This window comes from Mandrillus leucophaeus, unplaced genomic scaffold (assembly GCF_000951045.1).
Source record: "Mandrillus leucophaeus isolate KB7577 unplaced genomic scaffold, Mleu.le_1.0 Scaffold77, whole genome shotgun sequence".
In the NCBI taxonomy this organism is placed as follows: Eukaryota; Metazoa; Chordata; class Mammalia; order Primates; family Cercopithecidae; genus Mandrillus; species Mandrillus leucophaeus.
The window spans coordinates 1,911,045-1,931,368 of NW_012108363.1; the positions used below are offsets into that span (position 1 = coordinate 1,911,045).

A 20,324-nucleotide genomic window follows, 5' to 3' on the forward strand; every position below is an offset into this window, starting at 1 on the left:
GAAATGTATTTTTAATTAAATTACTTACTGTTGTTGGTAAAGGATATCCCTGAGATGTTATTGCATAGAGAAAATATATTCCTTCATCTTTTCTCTGTTTAATTGCTGCTTGGATTTTTAATACATCTTCTTCTTCACCCTTCCTTAACTGCCATGAAATGTCTGCTCCTTTATTATCAGGCTAACTTATAATAATGGCACCAATCAAGCAAGAGAAATAAATAGAGGGTATTCAAATAGGAAGAGAGGAAGTCAAATTGTCTCTGTTTGCAGATGACATGATTGTCTATTTAGAAAACCCCATCGTCTTGGCCCCAAATCTACTTAGGCTAATAAGCAACTTCAGCAAAGTCTCAGGATACAAAATCGATGTGCAAAAATCACAAGCATTCCTATACACCAATAATAGACAAACAGAGAGTCAAATCATGAGTGAACTCCCATTCACAATTGCTGCAAAGAGAATAAAATACCTAGAAATACAACTTATAAGGGATGTGAAGGACCTCTTCGAGGAGAACTACAAACCACTGCTAAAGGAAATAAGACAGGACACAAACAAATGGAAAAACATTCCATGCTCATGGATAGGATGAATCAATATGGTGAAAATTGACATACTACCCAAAGTAATTTATAGATCCAATATTATCCCCACCAAGCTACCATTGACTTTCTTCACACAATTACAAAAAACTACTTTAAATTTCATATGGAACCAAAAAAGAGCCCGCATAACCAAGACAACCCTAAATAAAATGAAGAAAGCTGGCAGCATCACGCTACCTGACTTCAAACTATTCTACAAGGCTACAGTAACCAAAACAGCATGATACTGGTACCAAAATAGACATATAGACAAATGCAACAGAACAGAGGCCTCAGAAATAATGCCACACATCTACAACCATCTGATCTTTGACAAACGTGACAGAAACCAGCAATGGGGAAAGGATTCCCTATTTAATAAATGGTGTTGGGAAAACTGACTAGCCAAATGCAGAAAACTGAAACTAGACCCCTTCCTTACACCTTACTCAAAAATTAACTCAAGATGGATTAAAGACTTACATGTAAGACTTAAGACCATAAAAACCCTAGAAGAAAACCTAGGCAATACCATTCAGGACACAGGCATGGGTAAAGACTTCATGACTGAAATACTAAAAGCAATGGCAACAAAAGCAAAAAATGACAAATGGTATCCAATTAAACTAAAGAGCTTCTGCACAGTAAAAGAAACTATCATCAGAGTGAACAGGCAACCTACAGAATGGAAGAAAATTTTTGCAATCTATACATCTGACAAAAGACTAATATCCAGAATCTACAAGGAACTTAAACAAATTCACCAGGAAAATACAATACAAACCCCATCAAAAAGTAGGCAAGGGATATGAACAGACACTTCTCAAAAGAAGACATTTATGTAGCCAACAAACATATGAAAAAAAGCTCATCATCACTGGTCATTAGAGAAATGCAAATCAAAACCACAATGAGACACCATTTCACGCCAATTAGAATGGCGATCATTAAAAAGTCAGGAAACAACAGATGCTGGAGAGGATATGGAGGAATAGGAATGCTTTTACACTGTTGGTGGGAGTGTAAATTAGTTCAACCATTCTGGAAGACAGTGTGGCGATTCTAGATTCTAGAATAATCTAGAACCAGAAATACCATTTGACCCAGCAATCCCATTACTGGGTATATAGCCAAAGGATTATAAATCATTCTACTATAAAGACACATGCACACGTATGTTTATTGCAGCACTATTCACAATAGCAAAAACTTGGAACCCACTGAAATGCCCATCAATAAATGTGGCACATATACACCATGGAAAACTATGCAGCCATAAAAAAGTATGAGTTCATGTCCTTTGCAGGGACATGGATGAAGCTGGAAACCATCATTCTCAGCAAACTAACACAAGAACAGAAAACCAAACACTGCATGTTCTCACTCATAAGTGGATGTTCAACAATGAGAACACATGGACACAGGGAGGGGAACATCACACACCAGAGACTGTCAGGGGCTGGGGGGCTGGGGGAGGGATAGCATTAGGAGAAATACCTAAAATAGATGACGGGTTGATGGGTGCAGCAAACCACCGTGGCAGGTGTATACCTTTGTAACAAACCTACACATTCTGCACATGTATCTTAGAACTTAAAGTACATCTAAAATAATAACAATAATAATAATGGCACCAAATCTATATCTATTCAGTCTTTATACCTGAGTGCCACTAAACCTTATTTGTTTTCCTGTTCATTCATTATGTCTTATTCATTAAAGCACTACTAATATTTATTAATCACAGCCAAATATACTACACATGTATTTACTTCATTCTAGAACAATCCAATGGACAGGGTATTCTTTTCCTTCTCAGTTTTCCAGAAGAGGAACCTGAGACTTAGAGGTTAAATGACTTTCCTAAGTTACAAAGTTACTAAGTATTTGACCTGGGTTTTGAACCCAAAGATTTACCTCCAGTTCTTTTATGCTCTCACTTTACACTACACTGTTTTACTTGCTGAGATGCAAGCTACTTTCGTTTTAACTCTTTGCCCCTCTCTTCCTTAATTTTCTGTATATAGTAGACGTTTTATACAAACTTGTTTCATCACTCCCTGGGCCATTACTATTATCATCATCATTATAGATGGGTGACAGTATTTGTGGTTTGTTCTGGCTGCTGAATCTTGTTCTTTCAACCCAAACTGAAGCTAGCCTAGGTAGAAGGGGCTGATGCTGCAGAAAGAACAACGTGAGTAACTAAAGGTCAGAAGGAAAACCCTATTTTGAGATGTGTTAGAGGTTCGAGGGGAAGGGGAACATTTTAGGGCTTCATCATTTGGTTACTTGGGACTAAACTGCTTTGGGAATCTTCTGGACATCATGCTGATAATATCCTAACCACCCCTCACCCGTCGCTCCACTCCCCCCCATCATTCTACTCAGCTGGTGCAAAGGATTCTCACTGTGTATAGGAGTAAAGAGAAAGGAAAATCAGCAGTTTTCCTTGGCCATAGTTCTACATTCTGAGGTAACGCTAAACCCAAGTAACTACAGATGGGAAACTTACAGACCTTCCTGCCTCCACCCTCGTGTGTATGTGTGTGTGAGTACGCGCTCGTGTGTCTTTGGATGGACTCCTATGAGCCTGGGAGTCTAGTAGAGCGCCGCGCGGCATATCAGCACTGTGTTCACGGTGCTGGGCTTTACCTGTTCCTAACCTAGAAACTCCTCTGGTCGGTGAAGGAACTCAGCTTTCTCTTCCCGTTTATCATCCAACCTAGAGGAACTGTCGGATTCCCCCCTTTCACAGCCCTCGCGCCTCCACACTTCCCCTGGAGTCATCTCCACAAGCTGCCCCCAGATGACCCTCTGACCAATGTGGGGGAGGGGAAAGGTTATCAGAAGGTAAGTGGGTCAAGAGTGCAGCACGGAACCGGACCCTGAGAAGCCCCCAGGGCTGCGCGGACCGCAAACCTGTGGAGCTACACCCGCCACCTGCCGCCAACTCTGCGGGCCGGCGACCCCTCTTCTCCGCAGGCAGTGGCCGGGGCTAGCTGGTGCGATCCGCGCGCAACTCCACCCGCAGCCGCCACGGGCTCCGCGGGCGCCGGGAGCTTGGCCCGCCGCAGCAAAACACTGGCAGCGGGCAAGGTCGCTGACTCAGGAGACTCCGGAATCTCGGCTGTCTAGTTCACTGGTTAGGAACGCTGACTCTGAAATCCAACCCTGGTTTCACCTCATGCCATCTGAGTGACCTTGGGCAATCTCCTTGGCTTCAGTGCGCCAATTTCTAAATCTATAAAATGGGGACACTGAAGTGATAGCTAAACGCTAGAACTGTTGCCAGAATTAATGAATGCAGCGCTATAGCACGCAGTAGGCACTCACTTAATAGTGACCATGATTGGCAGCAGCATCGACAGGCTAAGCACTGGGGTCCAGAACAGAGATTTGAGCTCTGGCCTTTCCAGTTCTTCACCCAGGGTGGGGTGGGGGGAGGGGTAGCGGGAGCAACTACTCTACCCGCCTCTTCCCCCGTTCCAAGATAAACTCAGGAGTACTCGGAGAGCCACTGGTTAGGACTCGGGTTCCTTCGGACGGCCCTGTGTCCCCAGACTCGTAGCACCTCATGCCGCCCGTGGCGCCTCTCTTTCCCGAGAGCGGAGGGAAGACTTCTTTTGTGAATTGAGTATCTCCCTCCCCCAATTCCCCACCCCAAGCTTGCTGCCTCCTCCGGGTCCCGGCGGCCACGGCGAGGCGGCCTGAGCTCCGGGAGGAAGGGAAGAGGCAGCCTCTGGGTGTGCGAGTCCCCTGGGCCCGGGGAAGGGAAGAAGAGGAAGAGGTGGCGCGGAGACCGCGGGAGAATACAGTGCCTCCGGAGGTCGGGGGGCTCTTCCTCATTTTGCCTGCCTTCTAGGGACCGCTCGGGCTTCTTGTATTCAGAGGTACAGCCCCTGAACCGCCGGGAGTCCCTGTCCCCTGCCCGGGCCGAGGGGCCGAGGGGCCGGGGGCACCAGCTCAGCACGCGGCCGGAGTGGGCGGCGAGCGCGGGCCCGCGAGGTAAGCAGGGATGGCGGGAGGGGAGTGCGCCTGCACGTGTGTGCGCGCGGGTGCGCGCAGCGGAGGGGGCGCGGGGTCCCGGCCCGGGCGCGTCCCACCCGGCCACCTGCCCTTCCTGCGCTGTGCTGTCGCCCACGCCCTCCAGTCCCCCGCACCTGCGCTAGGGCGCTCGTCACCCGCATCTCTCACGCCTCCACGTCTCATCTCCCCCTCATCCAAACCCCACCCTGCCCACTAATAATTCCCACTGCAGAATCAGACCGAAACCTGGAGAGACAGCGTTGCCTTTCTGCTCCCCTCGCCCCCCTCCCCTCCTGCTATAAATAACCCCGACTATCGGGTCAGGAACGTCACACGGCGAGAAAACAGGACCCCGAGGTTTTCTTCTCTGGCAATAGGGGGCAAAGGGTGAGGAGAGGAGAAAGAAATCGCTCGTGAGTAGTGAAGAAAAGCTTGCTCTTTGACTACTAGAAGAGACCAGCCATTATTTTATTCTTCTTTTCTCTCCCTTTCTTCCTTTTTTTATTTTTCCGTGCCTTTCTTATTCTGTACCCGCCTCCCCAACCCCCCGCCCCAAATCCAACGGGTTGCACAGCTTTCCTCCCATTGGTTTTTCCCTCCCTCCCGCTTCAACTCCCAACGCCCCCTCCCCCCTCCTCCCACCCGCCGCACATCCCCCGTCCCCCCACCATCCCTGTCTGGCCCCAGGCAGGGCATGCTATTTGCCAAGGAAATAAAGTTCAAACTCCTTTGCCCCTGTGTCCGGCTGAGACTAGAAATGGGCTTACCGGCACCCATCTTCCGCTGGCACCCTACACCTGCTCTCTAATTTTCTAATCTGGTTTTGCATATTTAAAAGAACACACACACACACACACACACACACACACCCCAAAAACCCACAACCCGCTAGGTGCAAAACTGCCTCCTGCAACTACCGAAACTTACCAGACGCTGTAGTTATTTTGTCTTAACGAAAGGATAACAACAAAAATTTTATTCTGGATGCTGCTGTGGGGTGACTTTTCTGTATTATTCAAATATGTATGTATTATACATATATGAGCTTTTCCTTTTTTCCTTTTAATTTTTTTTTTAAACAAGGAAATCTGCTCGATCCCCGGCAGCCGCCGCTTCCCCTTTGATGTTTTGGTACGCCGTGCGCATGCGCCTCACATTAGAATTACTGCACTGGGCAGACTAAGTTGGATCTCCTCTCTTCAGTGAAACCCTCAATTCCATCAAAAACTAAAGGGATGTGGAGAGTCCGGAAAAGGGGCTACTTTGGGATTTGGTCCTTCCCTTTAATAATCGCCGCTGTCTGTGCGCAGAGGTAAGTGTGCCCAGCGTTTCTTTTCTCCGTTCTCACTTTGAAGGGTTCTGTCTGCATACCTCTGAGCAGGGAAATGTAGTAGGGATCCGATGCTGAAAATGCTGTGCCTGTTCCTTATTGATGCCTGCTTATTGTCATTTCTTTCTTTAGTGTCAATGACCCTAGTAATATGTCGCTGGTTAAAGAGACGGTGGATAGACTCCTGAAAGGCTATGACATTCGTCTGAGACCAGATTTTGGAGGTAATGGGGTTGTCTTGCAAATAAGAAAGAGTCTAACCACAGCCGAAGCTGTCTTTTGAGCTTTGTGCGCGCTCTCTTCCCTCTCCCTAGTTGTGGGTGCATGTGGTGTACTGAATGTGTCTCTATGTTACCATATTGAGAAACTGATCAAAACTTAAGCTGGATTGTTGCTACCCAGCACTAGCGTGGTCTTTCAATGAGACCCTCTTAGTGTGTACTCAAATTTGGTGACTGCTATCTTTCAGCTTCACTGTTAAGAATCCTTTGCTTCCCTGTCTTTGCTTTGTTGAGATATAAACCTCTTAAGTTTAGTAAACGGTGTGCCGAGAGAACCAGGCTTACAGAAGGCCACCGAGGAACATTTTTTAGGACAATATGTGCAGGCAGTTGGTTGAGAGGTGGCATTAACCCCCTGTGCCTGCCTACTTTGGAAGAGTTCTTCTGGCCATGGTTACCGTGGCTCATGTCTGGATATAATCCACTCCTCCCAGCCTCACAGAAGTGGGGAGGACTGGGGGATGGGAGGGTAGGGAGAAAATGGGAGGGTTAGAGAGGGTAGGGGAAAGAAGAACCTCTCTCTGCCTGCAGCCCTAGATATGCTGATAGACTTATTTAATATTGCTTCAGACTCTTATGAAGCTCAAAGAGTTAAAACCTGTGCACAGAAGGGGGTGGGAAAGACTGAGGAGGAGGGGGTTTCAGCGCAAAATATAAAAATCCCTGAGGCTAGAAGGATTCTTGTGCTTCTATGAGTTGTGTGCATTCACTTGCTGAGACATATGCATATGTAGACAGAGCTGGAATCCCTTGTTCACAACATACGTGCGTGCATATTCAATACAGCATTTCTTAGACAAGTGTGTGCCTGCTACTTTAAAAAAATTTTTTTTTTTTAAACAAAAAAGCAGAGGATTGAAAAATTTGAGTGAGTAGTGCAGAGGGGTTTGAGGTAGAGTATCTTATGCCCAGGGATAACTCTTGCTGAGAATGAATGAAGTTCAAAGAAATCATGTGGCTGGCCATCTTGCTTTGCAGGTCCCCCCGTGGCTGTGGGAATGAACATTGACATTGCCAGCATCGATATGGTTTCTGAAGTCAATATGGTGAGTGTTGATGTTTATGACTACTTCTTTGCAGACTTTCGTTTGGGGACAGGAAGGAGAAATGAGCCAGCTATTGGGGGTGGGGGTGTGCCTGGGTATGTGTATGAGGTGGGGGTGAGGGCATGGAATTTCACCCTAGAATCCCCTGTGTTGAGGTTAGAGAGTTGGCTCTTTCTGGTCCCTAACGATTTTTTTAACCTGGTTCAGATACTTGGAGTAAAACGCATCACACATTCATGTGTAAAACACAGTCACGTGCAGGAGACCCCCTACAGAAGCCTCATCTCCTAAGGCTCAGAAATAAACACAGCTCATCAAGTGATTTTCTGGATTTGATGTGGGCTCAAGGGAAGAGGGGAGAGTTTTGATTTGACATTTAATGGAGAATATAGCTTATAAACAAAACTGTAATAAAGGCCCTGGAATACTGACGCCCACTTGTTGCTTTCAAAGATCACTGTTTACAGTTAGTGGCAAGCCCCCATCCCCCATTCCTGCCCCAGCTCCTTTGCTTGCTGCTTCCTTTAACCCCTCCTGTCCACCAAAATAAAGATTAGCCACCCTGTTTCTAAAAGGTAGGCTCAGACCCATGTGTCATCCCTGTTCACTTCAGCAATTCATTCACCACATGTCTTAAGCTTGTACAGTTAATTGACAGCAGTACTCCTCAGTGTCTGCCTCCTTGGACTTGGGGCAAGTGCTAAGAGGAAAAAGCCTGTGTTCCCAACTAGGAAACACGTGTTGGGGGGGTTTACTTCAATCAGGAGCTCCCCCTGCTGCCCATATTAGAACACTGCAGACGTGCAATAAAATGACAAGTGTCCCAGACGCCCCCACATACTTGGGGGCATTCCTCCAGTGACTTTTCTACTCTGTGTTTTTAAAATCCCGTGCTTTGGAAAAGTCTCTCTAAATAGGCCACATTTTAATGTCAAATTCCAGTGTTACTTTCAGTCCTGATAGCACCCAGCACATTTCAGAAGGTTGAGTTTTGACATAGTTCTGTCTAGAAATTGGACGAATTATTAAAGAAGGGGGTATAGTATATAAGCTTTCATGCAAAACATTTCTAAGCCACCCCTCAGGACTTGGAAATTAGTTCTCAACATAATGCAAATTTCCGTATTCCCAGAATTCAAACAAGAAGAAGCTCAGTAATCAGCATAGTCCTTACACACTGTCCAATGATAAGAGATAAACCCGAGATTTCACAAGATTCTGAAGCAAATGAATACTATGCTTATACCTTATGAGTACGCAAGGGAATTCAGCTATTTCTGAAATGTTTTAATGACATGAATCTTCTCATGTTCTAATTTGGGGAAAGTTTGTATCACATGCAATATAAACGCAGACTAAAGACAATATTGGATGTTTCAGAATCATAGATTTCCCTCACATTATGAAAATCTGTGTGGTTACAGAATGTTTCTTGGGATAGTATTTAATTTCTCAGATATATGAATATTCACTTCTGGTGAATTTGAAAGGTCTTTCATCAGTTTACGTTTTGAGCTTCAGCATAAAAATAAAAGATATCCTAATGTGGGTACCTTCCTATGTCTCAGGAATTTGAATCTAAATTATGCTGTTTAAAACAAAGTAATATAGAAATCAGGTGTGATTCTGTGCATCCTACACGTGATTGATTCAGACTCTTCTCTTTTGCATTTTGCTTTTTTTATGCTCTTCTCTCAGTCCCAAGTCTTATTTTACCACCACCTCCTTCTTTAGAGCATCACCAAATGAGATTTTGTTAAATGTATCAAGAAAAATTTAGAACCCATAGAGATAATCATGAGATGACTAGAGGTTGCTGCAATAGGTTAGCTAATAACTTAGAGGTATTATACCCTAACACTGTTTAGAGTGATAGAATTTTTATTTTTCTTTCCTTTAAGTTCTTTTCATTTTTTTTTGTCTACATGCAACATTTTGGAGAGCTATCTGAGGTGGAAACAATGCCGAGACCTGCTAGTCAAAATATAGATCCACCTAAGGCAAGGTGTCATCACTTAAAGCTATTTACTGTTGCTGAAAAATCATGAGATGTTGAAAGTGCAAAAACAAATGTCAGGTTGTAAATGGGACAACATTGCAACATTAATGATTAGAGCCAAGTGTTGAAAATTCCAAGCCAGATTCCTTACTTAGCTTTATGCTACACCCATGGATTTGTCCGGCTAGATTGTGACTTGTTGAAAAATTAACAGTTATTTTAGCTGGCAATCTTAATAACCTAAAATTATCTTCAAAGAAAAATTTGTTGTGATGTTTGTTGTTATTTTTTAAAGATGATTATTTGTTTTGAAGCAACAGATGGGAAATTCCATCACTGGTATCTAAATAACAGATGTTTATGGTGTGTTGTCCCCTGTGTGTAGGTCTGAGTGTTAGTGCCTTTTGATTAGCTTCAGGTCTGAAAGAATGGTTGATTGGTTCCTTAAATGAAACTTCAAAATTGATTTAACAGACACATTTATTCCTCATTATCCTTTGTGGACTGCAATCTCTGATAATTGTAACTTTCTCTTTTTATAGCATGTCTTCCTTTGAAGAATGGTAGGGAACCAGACCATTTAAATTGCCATTGACTCATTTGTACTGTACAAATAAATGTCCATGCCAGTGTGATGCCTTGTAAATCACAATGATAGGAAGACCCGAAAGTGAATCAGGAGTCTCAGATGTGAGTTCTACTTCTGATGCTTAGTCATCCTGAGGATACTCACAGATAGACTGGGCTCACTTGACTCATTCATTAAAGGGGAGTAATAGTCCCATTTTACCTATCTTGGGTGAATACCAGAGTATAGATATACCTTGTTTTATTCTACTTTGCTTTATTGTGCCTTGCAAACATTGCATTTTTGTAAATTGAAGGTTTGTGGCAACCTTGAAATGAGCAAGTCTATAAGGAGCCTGTTTCTCTAGTAGCATGTGTTCACTTTGTGTCTCTGTGTCACATTTTGGTAATTCTCACAATATTTCAAATTGTTTCATTATTATTATATCTGTTGTGGTGATCAGTGATCTCTGATGTTACTATTGCAATTGTTTGGGGGCATCATGAACTGCACTGATGGAAGGCAGCAAACTTAATGGATAAATGTTGTGTGTGTTCTGACAGTTCCACCAGTGGGTCATCCCCCTGTCTGTCTCCCTCTCTGTGAGCCTCCCTATTCCCTGAGACACATCCATATGGAAATTGGACCAACTAACCGCTGTACAATGAGAGTTGCACATCTCTCACTTTAAATCAAAAGCTAGAAATGATTAAGATCAGTGAGGAAAGTGTGTCAAAAGCTGGGACAGGCAGATAGCTAGGTCTCTTGCTCCAAACAGCCAAGTTTTGAATGCAAAGGAGGAGTCCATGAAGGAAATTAAAAGTGGTAGTCCAGTGAACACATGAAAAATAAGAAAATGGAACAGGCTTGTTGATGATATGGAGAAAGTTTTAGTGCTCTTGATAGAAGATCAAATTAGTCACAACATTCCCTTAGAGACAAAGCCAGATTACCAGAACAAGGCCCTAACTGTATTTGAGTCTATGAAGGCTTAGGAGATGCAGAAGAAAAGTTGGAAGCTAGCAGAGCCTGCTTTAGGATGTTTATGGAAACAAGCTGTCTTCATAACATAAAAGTGCAAGGTGTATCAGCAAATGCTGATGGAGAAGGTACAACAATTTATGCAGAACATCTAAGATAATCGATGAAGATGGCTGGCTATTCTGCACAACAGATTTTATTAGATAAGAGAGTCTTCTATCAGAAGAAGATGACATCTAAGACTGTCATAGCTAAAGAGGAGAGGTCAGTGCCTGGCTTCAAAGCTTCGAGGCACAGGTTGACTTCTGTTAGGTGTTAATGCAGCTGGTTGCCTTAAGTTAAAGCCACTGTTCACTGACCATTTCCTACATCCTTGGTCCCTTAAGAATGATGCTAAATCTACTCGACCTGTGCTCTAGAAATGGAAAGACACAGCCCAGATGACAGCGTATCTGTTTGCAGTGTGATTTATTGAACATTTTAAGACCACTGTTGAGACTTACTGCTCAGAAAAAAAAAAAAAAAAGATGCGTACTGACTTACCGCTCAATCAGGTGCAATGGCTGATGCCTGTAATTCCAACACTTGGGGAGGCTGAGGCTGGTAAATACCTGGGCCCAGACATTGAAGACCAGCCTAGGCAACATGGTGAAACCCTGTTTCTACAAAAAATACAAAAATTACCTAGTCATGTTGGCATGTGCCTGTAGTCCCAGCTACTCAGGAGGCTGAGGTGGAGGATCACTTGAGCCTGGGTGGCAAAGGTTACAGTGAACTGAGATCACACCACTGCACTGCAACCTGGGTGACAGAGTGAGAACTTGCCTAAAAATAATAATAATTATTATTATTATTATAAGATTAAAATTAGAAAACAAACCAACAACAAAAATAATAGCTGCTCATTGACAATGCACCTAATCACACATGAGCTCTGATGGAGATGTACAAAGAGATTAATGTTGTTTTCATGCTTGCTAACAAAATGTCCATTCTGTAGCCCATAAATCAAGGAGCAATTTTGACTTTCAAGTCTTATTTAAGAAGTACAATTTGTAAGGCTATAGCTGCCATAGACAGTGATTCCTCTGATGAATCTGGGCAAAGTATTGAAAACCTTCTGGAAAGGATTCACCATTCTAGATACCATTAAGAACATTCATGGTTCATGAGAGGAGGTTCAAATAGCAACATTAACAGGAGTTTGGAAGAAATTGATTCCAACTCTCATGAATGACTTTGAGGTGTTCAAGACTTGAGTGGAGGAAGTCACTGCAGATGTGGTGGAAATAGCAGAAGAACTAGAATTAGCAGTGGAGCCTGAAGATGTGATTGAATTGCTGCAATCTCATGATCAAACTTCAATGCACAAGTTGCTTCTTATGGATGAGCAAAGAATGTGGTTTCTTGAGATGGAATCTACTTTTGGTGAAGACACTGTGAACATTGTTGAAGCAACAAAGGACTTAGGATATTACATAAACTCAGTTGATAAAGTGGCAGCCGGGTTTGAGAGGTTTGACTTCAATTTTGAAAGAACTTCTGCTGTGGATAAAATACTCTCACACAGGATAGCATGCCACAGAGAAATCTTTTGTGAAAGGAAGAGTCCATTGATATAGCAAACTTCATTGTTGTCTCATTTTAAGAAATTGTCTCAGCCATCCCAGCATTTAGCAACCACAACCCTGCCCAGTCAGCAGCCATCAACATGGAGCCAAGACGTTCTATCAGCAGGAAGATTACTACTCCGTGAAGGCTCAGATGATTGTTAGTATTTTCCAGCAATAAAGTATTTTAAAATTAAGGTATGTACATTTTTAACGTGATGCTATTTCACACTTATTAGATACAGCATAGTGTAAACATAACTTTTGTATGCACTAAGAAACCGAAAAAATTGTGGGACTCACTTTACTGGGGTATTCACTTTATTGTGGTGGTCTGGAATTGAGCCAGCAATATCTTTCTGAGGTATGACTTCATGTAAACTTATTGGTAGTCTATGAACATACTTAATGAAGACAACTCAAGAGACCAAATGTCCACTCCAGCTACTCTCTTAAGTGTGCTTGAGTTGACGATATAATTTACTAAGTCTCAGTTTTTCTATATTTTAATTGAGAAGGGACATATTAACTTGGCTTCCAGCTCAAAGTTCCATGTTTCTCTATTGGATATAAAGAAGTTCCAGGAAAGCTTGAAAATCTAGAAAATCATGATGAAAATGCAGAACTCCTAAATGGCGTGCAGTTGTGAGTTCTTACTGACAAGCTAGTGGTGGTGTCACAACCATGTGACTTAGGTGACTGTCAGCTCAGCTCAATAGATCTTTGGAAGAATGTGGTCTCAATTAGAATGCTCCTGAGCAGAAAGCTTGGCCTTAGAATGAAATATTTTTAGATGTCATGTTAAATTGGCAGGAATCTTTTTGTTAAGATTCTTTGATGAAAAGTGCATTTTAAGATTCAAATTTGGCTCTGAGGATTATGGACTGAAATAGCTTCCTCTTCATTTAAAGCAGATTCTTCTCCATCTTAAAACAACACATTTGCCAACCAAAGAGTGAAGCAATATTTCACTTTTGAGGAAAGAGTTCTAGTAAACACATACACAAATTACCTTTTTATGGAATGGCAAATGGAGAAAAGTGCTGCTGTTTTTTAAACAGATGTTTTCTTGCATCACCAGCTGCACAGTTTAAAATTTCATTCAACAAACTTATTTAGCAGCTACTATGATCCAGGCATGTGTTAGGCCTTATGGACAGAGTAGTGAACAAGACCAATCCATCCCTTGACCTCATGAAATATATTATCTAGGTGTTTACTTTTTTTTTTGAGACAGTTGTCTTGCTTTGTTGCCCAGGTAGTGCAGTGGTGCAATCTTGGCTCACTGCAATCTTCACCTTTTGGGCTCAAACAATCCTCTCATCTCAGTCTCCTGAGCAGCTGGGACTACAGGCATGTGCCACCATGCCCAGCTGATTTTTGTAGTTTTAGCAGAGATGGGGTTTCACCATGTTGCCCAGGCTGGTTTCAAACTCCTGAGATCAAGCGATCTCCCCACCCTCAGCCTCCCGCAGTGCTGGGATTACAGGCATGAGTCACTCTGCCCAGGTAGGTGTTTACTATTCTTATAGTTACATCAGATTCTTACTGTATTTATGCCTAGCTTACGTCTTTCCTTTTCTGTAAGACTTTTTCTTAGCAGCCAAGTAAGTGCCTCATGGTCTTTGTCTCCTATAAGTTCCTTCGTCACTTGCTGATTTTAGCATTTTTCTGGGTATTTGGTATTTCAAATGGTTTATATTTTGCATATTTATTCTCTCTTCCTCCATCATGTTTATAAATTACATCATTACAAGGTTTTGGTGTCTCTCCCTGTGTGGTTTTGTTTTATATACAAATGGTTGTTTGGATATTTGATTCCTGGTGAATGCCACAAGTATTGAGTGAAAAATTCACTTTTATAGTAGTAATTTATTATTATTTGCTACACACTGTACTATTTTTGTGGGGAAATAGAGCATAGAATCATAGCCCACAAAGTCAGATATTCACCATTTGGGACAACAAGTGTAGAAAGAATCACAATGTGGGGTCTTGAGTGCTTTGAAAGAGGAAATACACAGGGCATAGTGGGAATTTACTAATGTGTTACATGGAAATGAGTCAGGTGAAGAAGGGGGTTAGAAGTGTGTGAATAGATGTTCCAAGCAGAAAGAATAACATAGAGGAGGGTGCGACACAAGATAAATAAATGGTATTAGGGATTTGGAAGTCGTTTTAAAAGGCTGGAGTGGGAGTGAGGAAAGGATAGAGTTGGGGTTGAAGCCACAGGTGGAGATCAAATGATGAAGACCATTTTTGTGTCTTGCTTAATAATTGAATATTTGTCCAAAGGCTGTAGGGTCCCATGAAATGATGTCAGTAGAACTGCATGAACAGATTCAAACCTATGGAAGATGATTCTGAAGTGTAGAGGTGGATTGAAGTGGAGCAAAACTTAAGGTTGGAAGATGAGTTGAAAGCCTAATGCAAAATTTCAGGAAGATTTGATGAACTAAGACAGGAATGCAGAAAAAAAAGATATAAAATTATTGTGTTTATAAGATGAAAGTGACAGGACTTGGCGAATCCCATGTTTCTGACAGTATCCTTTACTGATATAGGGATGACAAGAAGGGCAGTGGAGATCAGGGGGATGAGGCCTGTGGGCAGATAGTGAGTTCACTTTGGGAAATGTTGATTTTTTTTCTATACACATGGAATCTCCAAATGGATACAACCAGAAGGTGACTGGAAAATATAGGTGTATAGATCAGGAAGCAGTCATATAGAGAGACAAACTGAGCATTGTCAGCATATAAGTAGTGCTTCTAACGATGTGAGTAGATAAAATTTAAATGGAAAAATGCAAAGACAGCTAAAAATGGAAGTCTGGTGAGCCCTGTATTTTAGATAGTGGAAGACAGAAAAGGAACCCACAGAAGAGATAAATAAGTAGCAGTCAGAGAGTTAGTGTGAGACACTCCAGATAATCATGTCTTAAAACCTGAGAGTTTGAGAAGCAAATAGTCAGCTGTGTCAGATGCCACAGTGATCAATTGAAATAAATTGTAAAAAATTTCTCCCAGATAGAGTAACAGGAGTGCACTGGTGAAATGTAGCAAGAGGAGTGTCCGTGGTTGAAGACTATACTTTTGAGAAGTTTGGTTCTGAAGGGACATAGGGAGAGGGAAATTGCTTTTAAAAGGTCATATATACCCGGGCACAGTGGCTCGCTCCTGCAATCCCAGCACTTTGGGAGGCTAAGGTGGGTGAATCACCTGAGGTCAGGAGTTCAAGACCAGCCTGGCCAACATTACAAAACCCCATCTCTACCAAAAATACAAAAATTAGCTGGGCGTGGTGATGCACATCTGTAATCCCAGCTACTCAGAGTCTGAGGCAGGGAGGAATGTTGAACCTGGGAGGCGGAGATTGTAGTGAGCCAAGATCACGCCACTGCACTCCAGCCTGGGCAACAGAGTGAGAGTTATATATAGTTTGATGGAGAAACAATCTTCAGAAAGGAGTAGGTTGAAGATACAAAGTGGGTAGCAGGACTGGAAACTCAAGGCTTGCAGGAAGACTTATATATTCTCTGTGAACATACTAGACACTTTGTATCGAAATTGGCTGCTGTGAAAATAGGTAAGTTAGTTCACTTAGGAAGCATAGAGTAAAGGAGGTGTGAACCCTCCGTGACCACAGACAACCTTAATTCTAAACAAATTATGCCCACACAATTTTGGGCACAATTTTGGCGAGCTGTTGTTTTCTCCTTCCTCTTTTCCTCCTTCCGTTTCTCCTCTCACCCTCTTCTGAACTTTTGTACAGTGCTCAACCTTGTCCACCGCATCATAACACAAATATAAGGAAATAATTATAGCTACCTGTCTCAGTCCATTTAGTGTTGCTACAACAGAATACCTGAGACTGTATAGTCAATAAAGAAAAGAAGTTTATTTGGTTCACCATTCTGGTGGCTGGAAATTTCAAGATTGGACATCTGTATCTGGTGAGGTCCTCATCAGACTGCTTCAACTAAAGGCAGAAGCAGACAGGGAACCGGCTTCCTGTGCAGAGACCACCTGGCACAAGAGGAAGCCAGTAGGGGAAGGTACCAGGCTCTTTTTAATATTAGCTCTCAGTGGAACTAATAGAATGAGAACTTACTCCCCAGATAAGGCAGGAACTACTCATGAGATCTCTGCCCCCATGGCCCTAGCACCTCCCATCAGGCTCAAACTCCCAACAGAGCCACATTGGGGATCAAATTTCAACATGGGGTTTGGAGAGGACAAACATCTAAACCAGGGCACTACCTTGTATTGAGGTTTTAACTTGTGCAAGTATTGTGTTAATGCACATCAAGTTAACCAGTCCTCTTATAAAAACTGAGACAGCCACTATTAGCCTATTTAAAAAGGGGAAACTGAGGCCCAGAGACGTTAAATGATTTGTTCAGGGTCACATAGCTAGCAAATGACTGCCTTCACATCTCTCAATCTTAGTCATCTTGTTACACTGCATTTTAAAATGTAGCAAAGCCATATTTTTTGATCATTTGCATTCCATGAGGAACTTGTTTCGTTATAGTTGTTGCTTTTACTCTTATTTTTTGGAAACAGTTGGTGGACTAAATCAACTAATCCTTCTTCAAATATTACTGTTTCTGCTCTCTACTCCACCTTGAAAAAAAAACCTTAATTTAGTTAAAATAATTTTTTAAAGTAGGCACTTTGTTCACAGTGTGTTAAATGTAATACACAGTGCCTTATATAATATTCACAGTGTGAATAATACAACTCTCCTTGATAAACTTATATTTTATATTACATCTCTTGAGCACAATTTAAACCAAGCAATAAATGAAGATTTATATAAAACATTGAGGAGGTGAAGATGTTGATTGTGTCATAATTTCTTTCATTGTGAATGGGTACCATTTGTTAACTTGTCTAATAATTTTCCTATTGCTTCAGCAAAATCTGTCAGGTAACCATTAATGTCAAAAATTTATGGTAAATATTTGTCAGGAAATGTTGCCTGGTATATGTTCAAGAACTGTAAACTGTCTCAATAGTTTTAGGATATGTATGAGCACTATGTGAATATTCTACATCTTTTTCTTTTTTCTTTTATTATCAAGACCTAATTTTCAGTTGAATTTTCAATAATGAGAATGAATTTTCGTGCTTACCAAGAAATTGTTCCTGCATATAATTCTCTTAAAGGTGGTTGAGTATTTTTCTTCTCTGGGTTTTTTTCTTCTTTTTTCCAGTCTTTCCTCCCTCTATCCCACATAAAACAAACGCAGTTCATCATAAAGTTTACGTCTCTAGAATACTGAATTCATCTATTTTTAGGCAGTACCCACTTGACAGTGCCAGTTTCTATTTCTCTTGGTTAATTCTTACAGCACATCCTTCACTGTTGCTTTTTTCCTTCAACAATCCTCTGACTTGACTCTAGTGTGAAGTAAGCATCTGACTGTGTGTTTACCCTGCAAGTGAAAGCAGGCAAGGGAAGCGTCTTGAATTTCATATTTCAGAAGCGCATCATGTGTGTTTTAGCTTTCTCTCTTCCCGAGAGGATTAAATATTCATGGAAATTCCTACAAGAATGTAAGTCAGGGAAAGTATTTTTCCTGGGAAGGAGGGCTTAGTTGTGATCAGGGGGAAGGGCAATGACTTATTTTATAATCATTCTATATCAGGTTTTCTTCACCTTGGCTATATTGGAATTTGGAGCCAGATAACTCTCTCTTGTCGGGGCTATCTTGTGCATTGTAAGATGTTTAACTGAATCCCTTGTTTCTGCCTAATGGATGCCACTGGCATCCCTGAAATTGTGAAAACCAAAAATGTCTTCAAAAATTATCATATGCGCCCTGTGGGGCGGGGGGGCAAAATTGTTTCAGGTTGAGAGCCACTGTTGTAAAAAATTGTGCTGTGCTTTTGTCTCCAAGAAAGTAGAGGAAAGGAGATTTTCTTTTTGAGTGTGGTTTTTGTGCCTAATTACCATTTTTATTTGTGGTTAGTAGCACATTGAGGGAAAAACAGTTTTAAAATACCAACAAACATCACAGGTAAATATTATCTATATCCCTATCACTTCATTAAAATTGTGTTTTCATTTGCCTATGTTACCTTCCAGTTTTAGTCTATTTTCCTATTCATATCTTACACATTGCATTCACTAATTTATAGAGTATTATAGTCTACATTTGCAATTAACAGACAGTAAATAGTTTCACAGTTTTGTTAAAAATATACATACCACTACTACCACCAATGTAAACTATTTTATGTTTCTCCATGTTCTATGAGCTTACAACATATGCAAACATATGAGCACATTGATAATTACTTTTTAATTTATTATCTTTTTATTTTTAAAGAAAGGAGTCTTAGTAATATACTTTATAGATTACTGGCCAAGATTTTTGCTATAGATTATTTGAAAATAAAGGAACCCATTATCTACTTAGGCAACAATAACAGTGACATGCAAATTATATGCAAAATAAATAACTGAATTTAAATAGCATCTAAATGTAAATCTATTTTTTAAGTTTTATATGACTCTAACTCATATTTATACAGCTATATTTTACTCTGTTGTCATCTTAATATTACTTAGTTTTTCCAAAATCAATTACATTTTTGGATGGCATAAAGATACTTTGAAACAGACTGTTAAAAGAGAATGAAGTAATTAGATGTCTGTGATTTTAAAAGATACAAATGAAGGATTTATGTTGCTTCCATTTATGCATTTTATTTGAAATATATATATTTTATTACGCAAGGAGAGAAATCGGCTTATAATATCTTGTCATGATTTATGTAGAAAAATATAGGAGGTACGTTTAGCCCATTGGCTCTTGCTGGTGTTCTCTTTGTTCACATTCTGTCGGCATTCCTATTGCCAAGTTTCATTTTCTTGCTATACAATTTGGCATCTACTGCCTACTTACCTGCCAAGAGGTCTTAACCTAGAAGTAATTGTCTGGGCAATTGAAGATGAAATGACTTCCCTCCTAACACAAAGGCAACCATTAAATTAATGAAGTTTTTAAGGTGAATCTGCACGTGTCTTAGAAAAGCAATCATGAGTAAGCCACAGAGAAAGACAGGAGATGTCCAGGTGAGCAAATACATGGACAGTGTTTACATGCATCCCCAGTACTTCTCACATGCCTATCAATTTAGAAGCTCAAGAAATATGGAATGAATTTGTTGGAGGAGTAGTTGAAGGACTGTCATATTAGGCAACCAGGAAGTATTTATCAACTGCTAACTTAATTGGCTCTACACCAATTAAACGGTGTAGAAGAAAGATATGAGATAGTTCTTACACACAGGTATGGCTCTCTCTGGAATGTAGAAGGAATCATCTTAACTGCCCTATGAGGGAAGTGAAGAGTTGAGGGAGAGAAGAGTGTCTCAGACAGTGGGACAGGAAAGGGGTGTAACCCACAGGTAGAAGACTCAAAATAAAATGTTGAGAATACATTTTTACAGTGATTCTCAAACTTTTCTTTGCAATAATCATCTGAGTCTAGTGTGAATATTCATATTTTCTGGGCCTACACCAGAATCTGAGTCAGTAGGTCTGAGATGGCGTTCAGGTACTCTCTGGGAGGATCACTGTTTTAGGAGTACTAGTTTTGTAGTGAAATTGGAAGCTAACATTATCACGTATAAAGTAATTGGACAGCAACTAACCAGTATCTAGTTGTAATATGGGCTTTTGTGACAATAATTGAAGGAGTGAGTGGGTAATACGGACACACACCTACATATACACACAGATATGCTACACGTATACATAGATATACACATATTTACATACATATGAATGCTTATTTACCTAAGGTGTGTTACGTACAAGTTTGTGATAATTGAAACAAAAGTGTGAAAAATAATTCAAACTGTTGACCACTCAAA

The 20,324-nt window shown here is 41.2% G+C and overlaps 1 protein-coding gene across 3 annotated transcripts in view; it reads left to right on the forward strand.

Annotated features, from left to right (window-relative positions):
* Positions 1-4,248: 4,248 nt before the first annotated feature.
* Positions 4,249-20,324, forward strand: part of GABRB2 (gamma-aminobutyric acid (GABA) A receptor, beta 2) — a 264,185-nt gene continuing 248,109 nt past the window's right edge. For 2 of the 3 annotated variants that reach the window (XM_011966665.1, XM_011966667.1), the window contains exons 1-4: positions 4,249-4,417; positions 5,701-5,929; positions 6,080-6,171; positions 7,207-7,274. In XM_011966665.1, coding sequence (XP_011822055.1) covers positions 5,853-5,929; positions 6,080-6,171; positions 7,207-7,274 — 237 coding nt within the window. In that variant the 5' untranslated portion in view covers positions 4,249-4,417; positions 5,701-5,852. Of the gene's footprint in view, positions 4,597-5,700; positions 5,930-6,079; positions 6,172-7,206; positions 7,275-20,324 lie in introns of all 3 variants that reach the window. The other variant, XM_011966666.1, reaches the window with a different exon arrangement.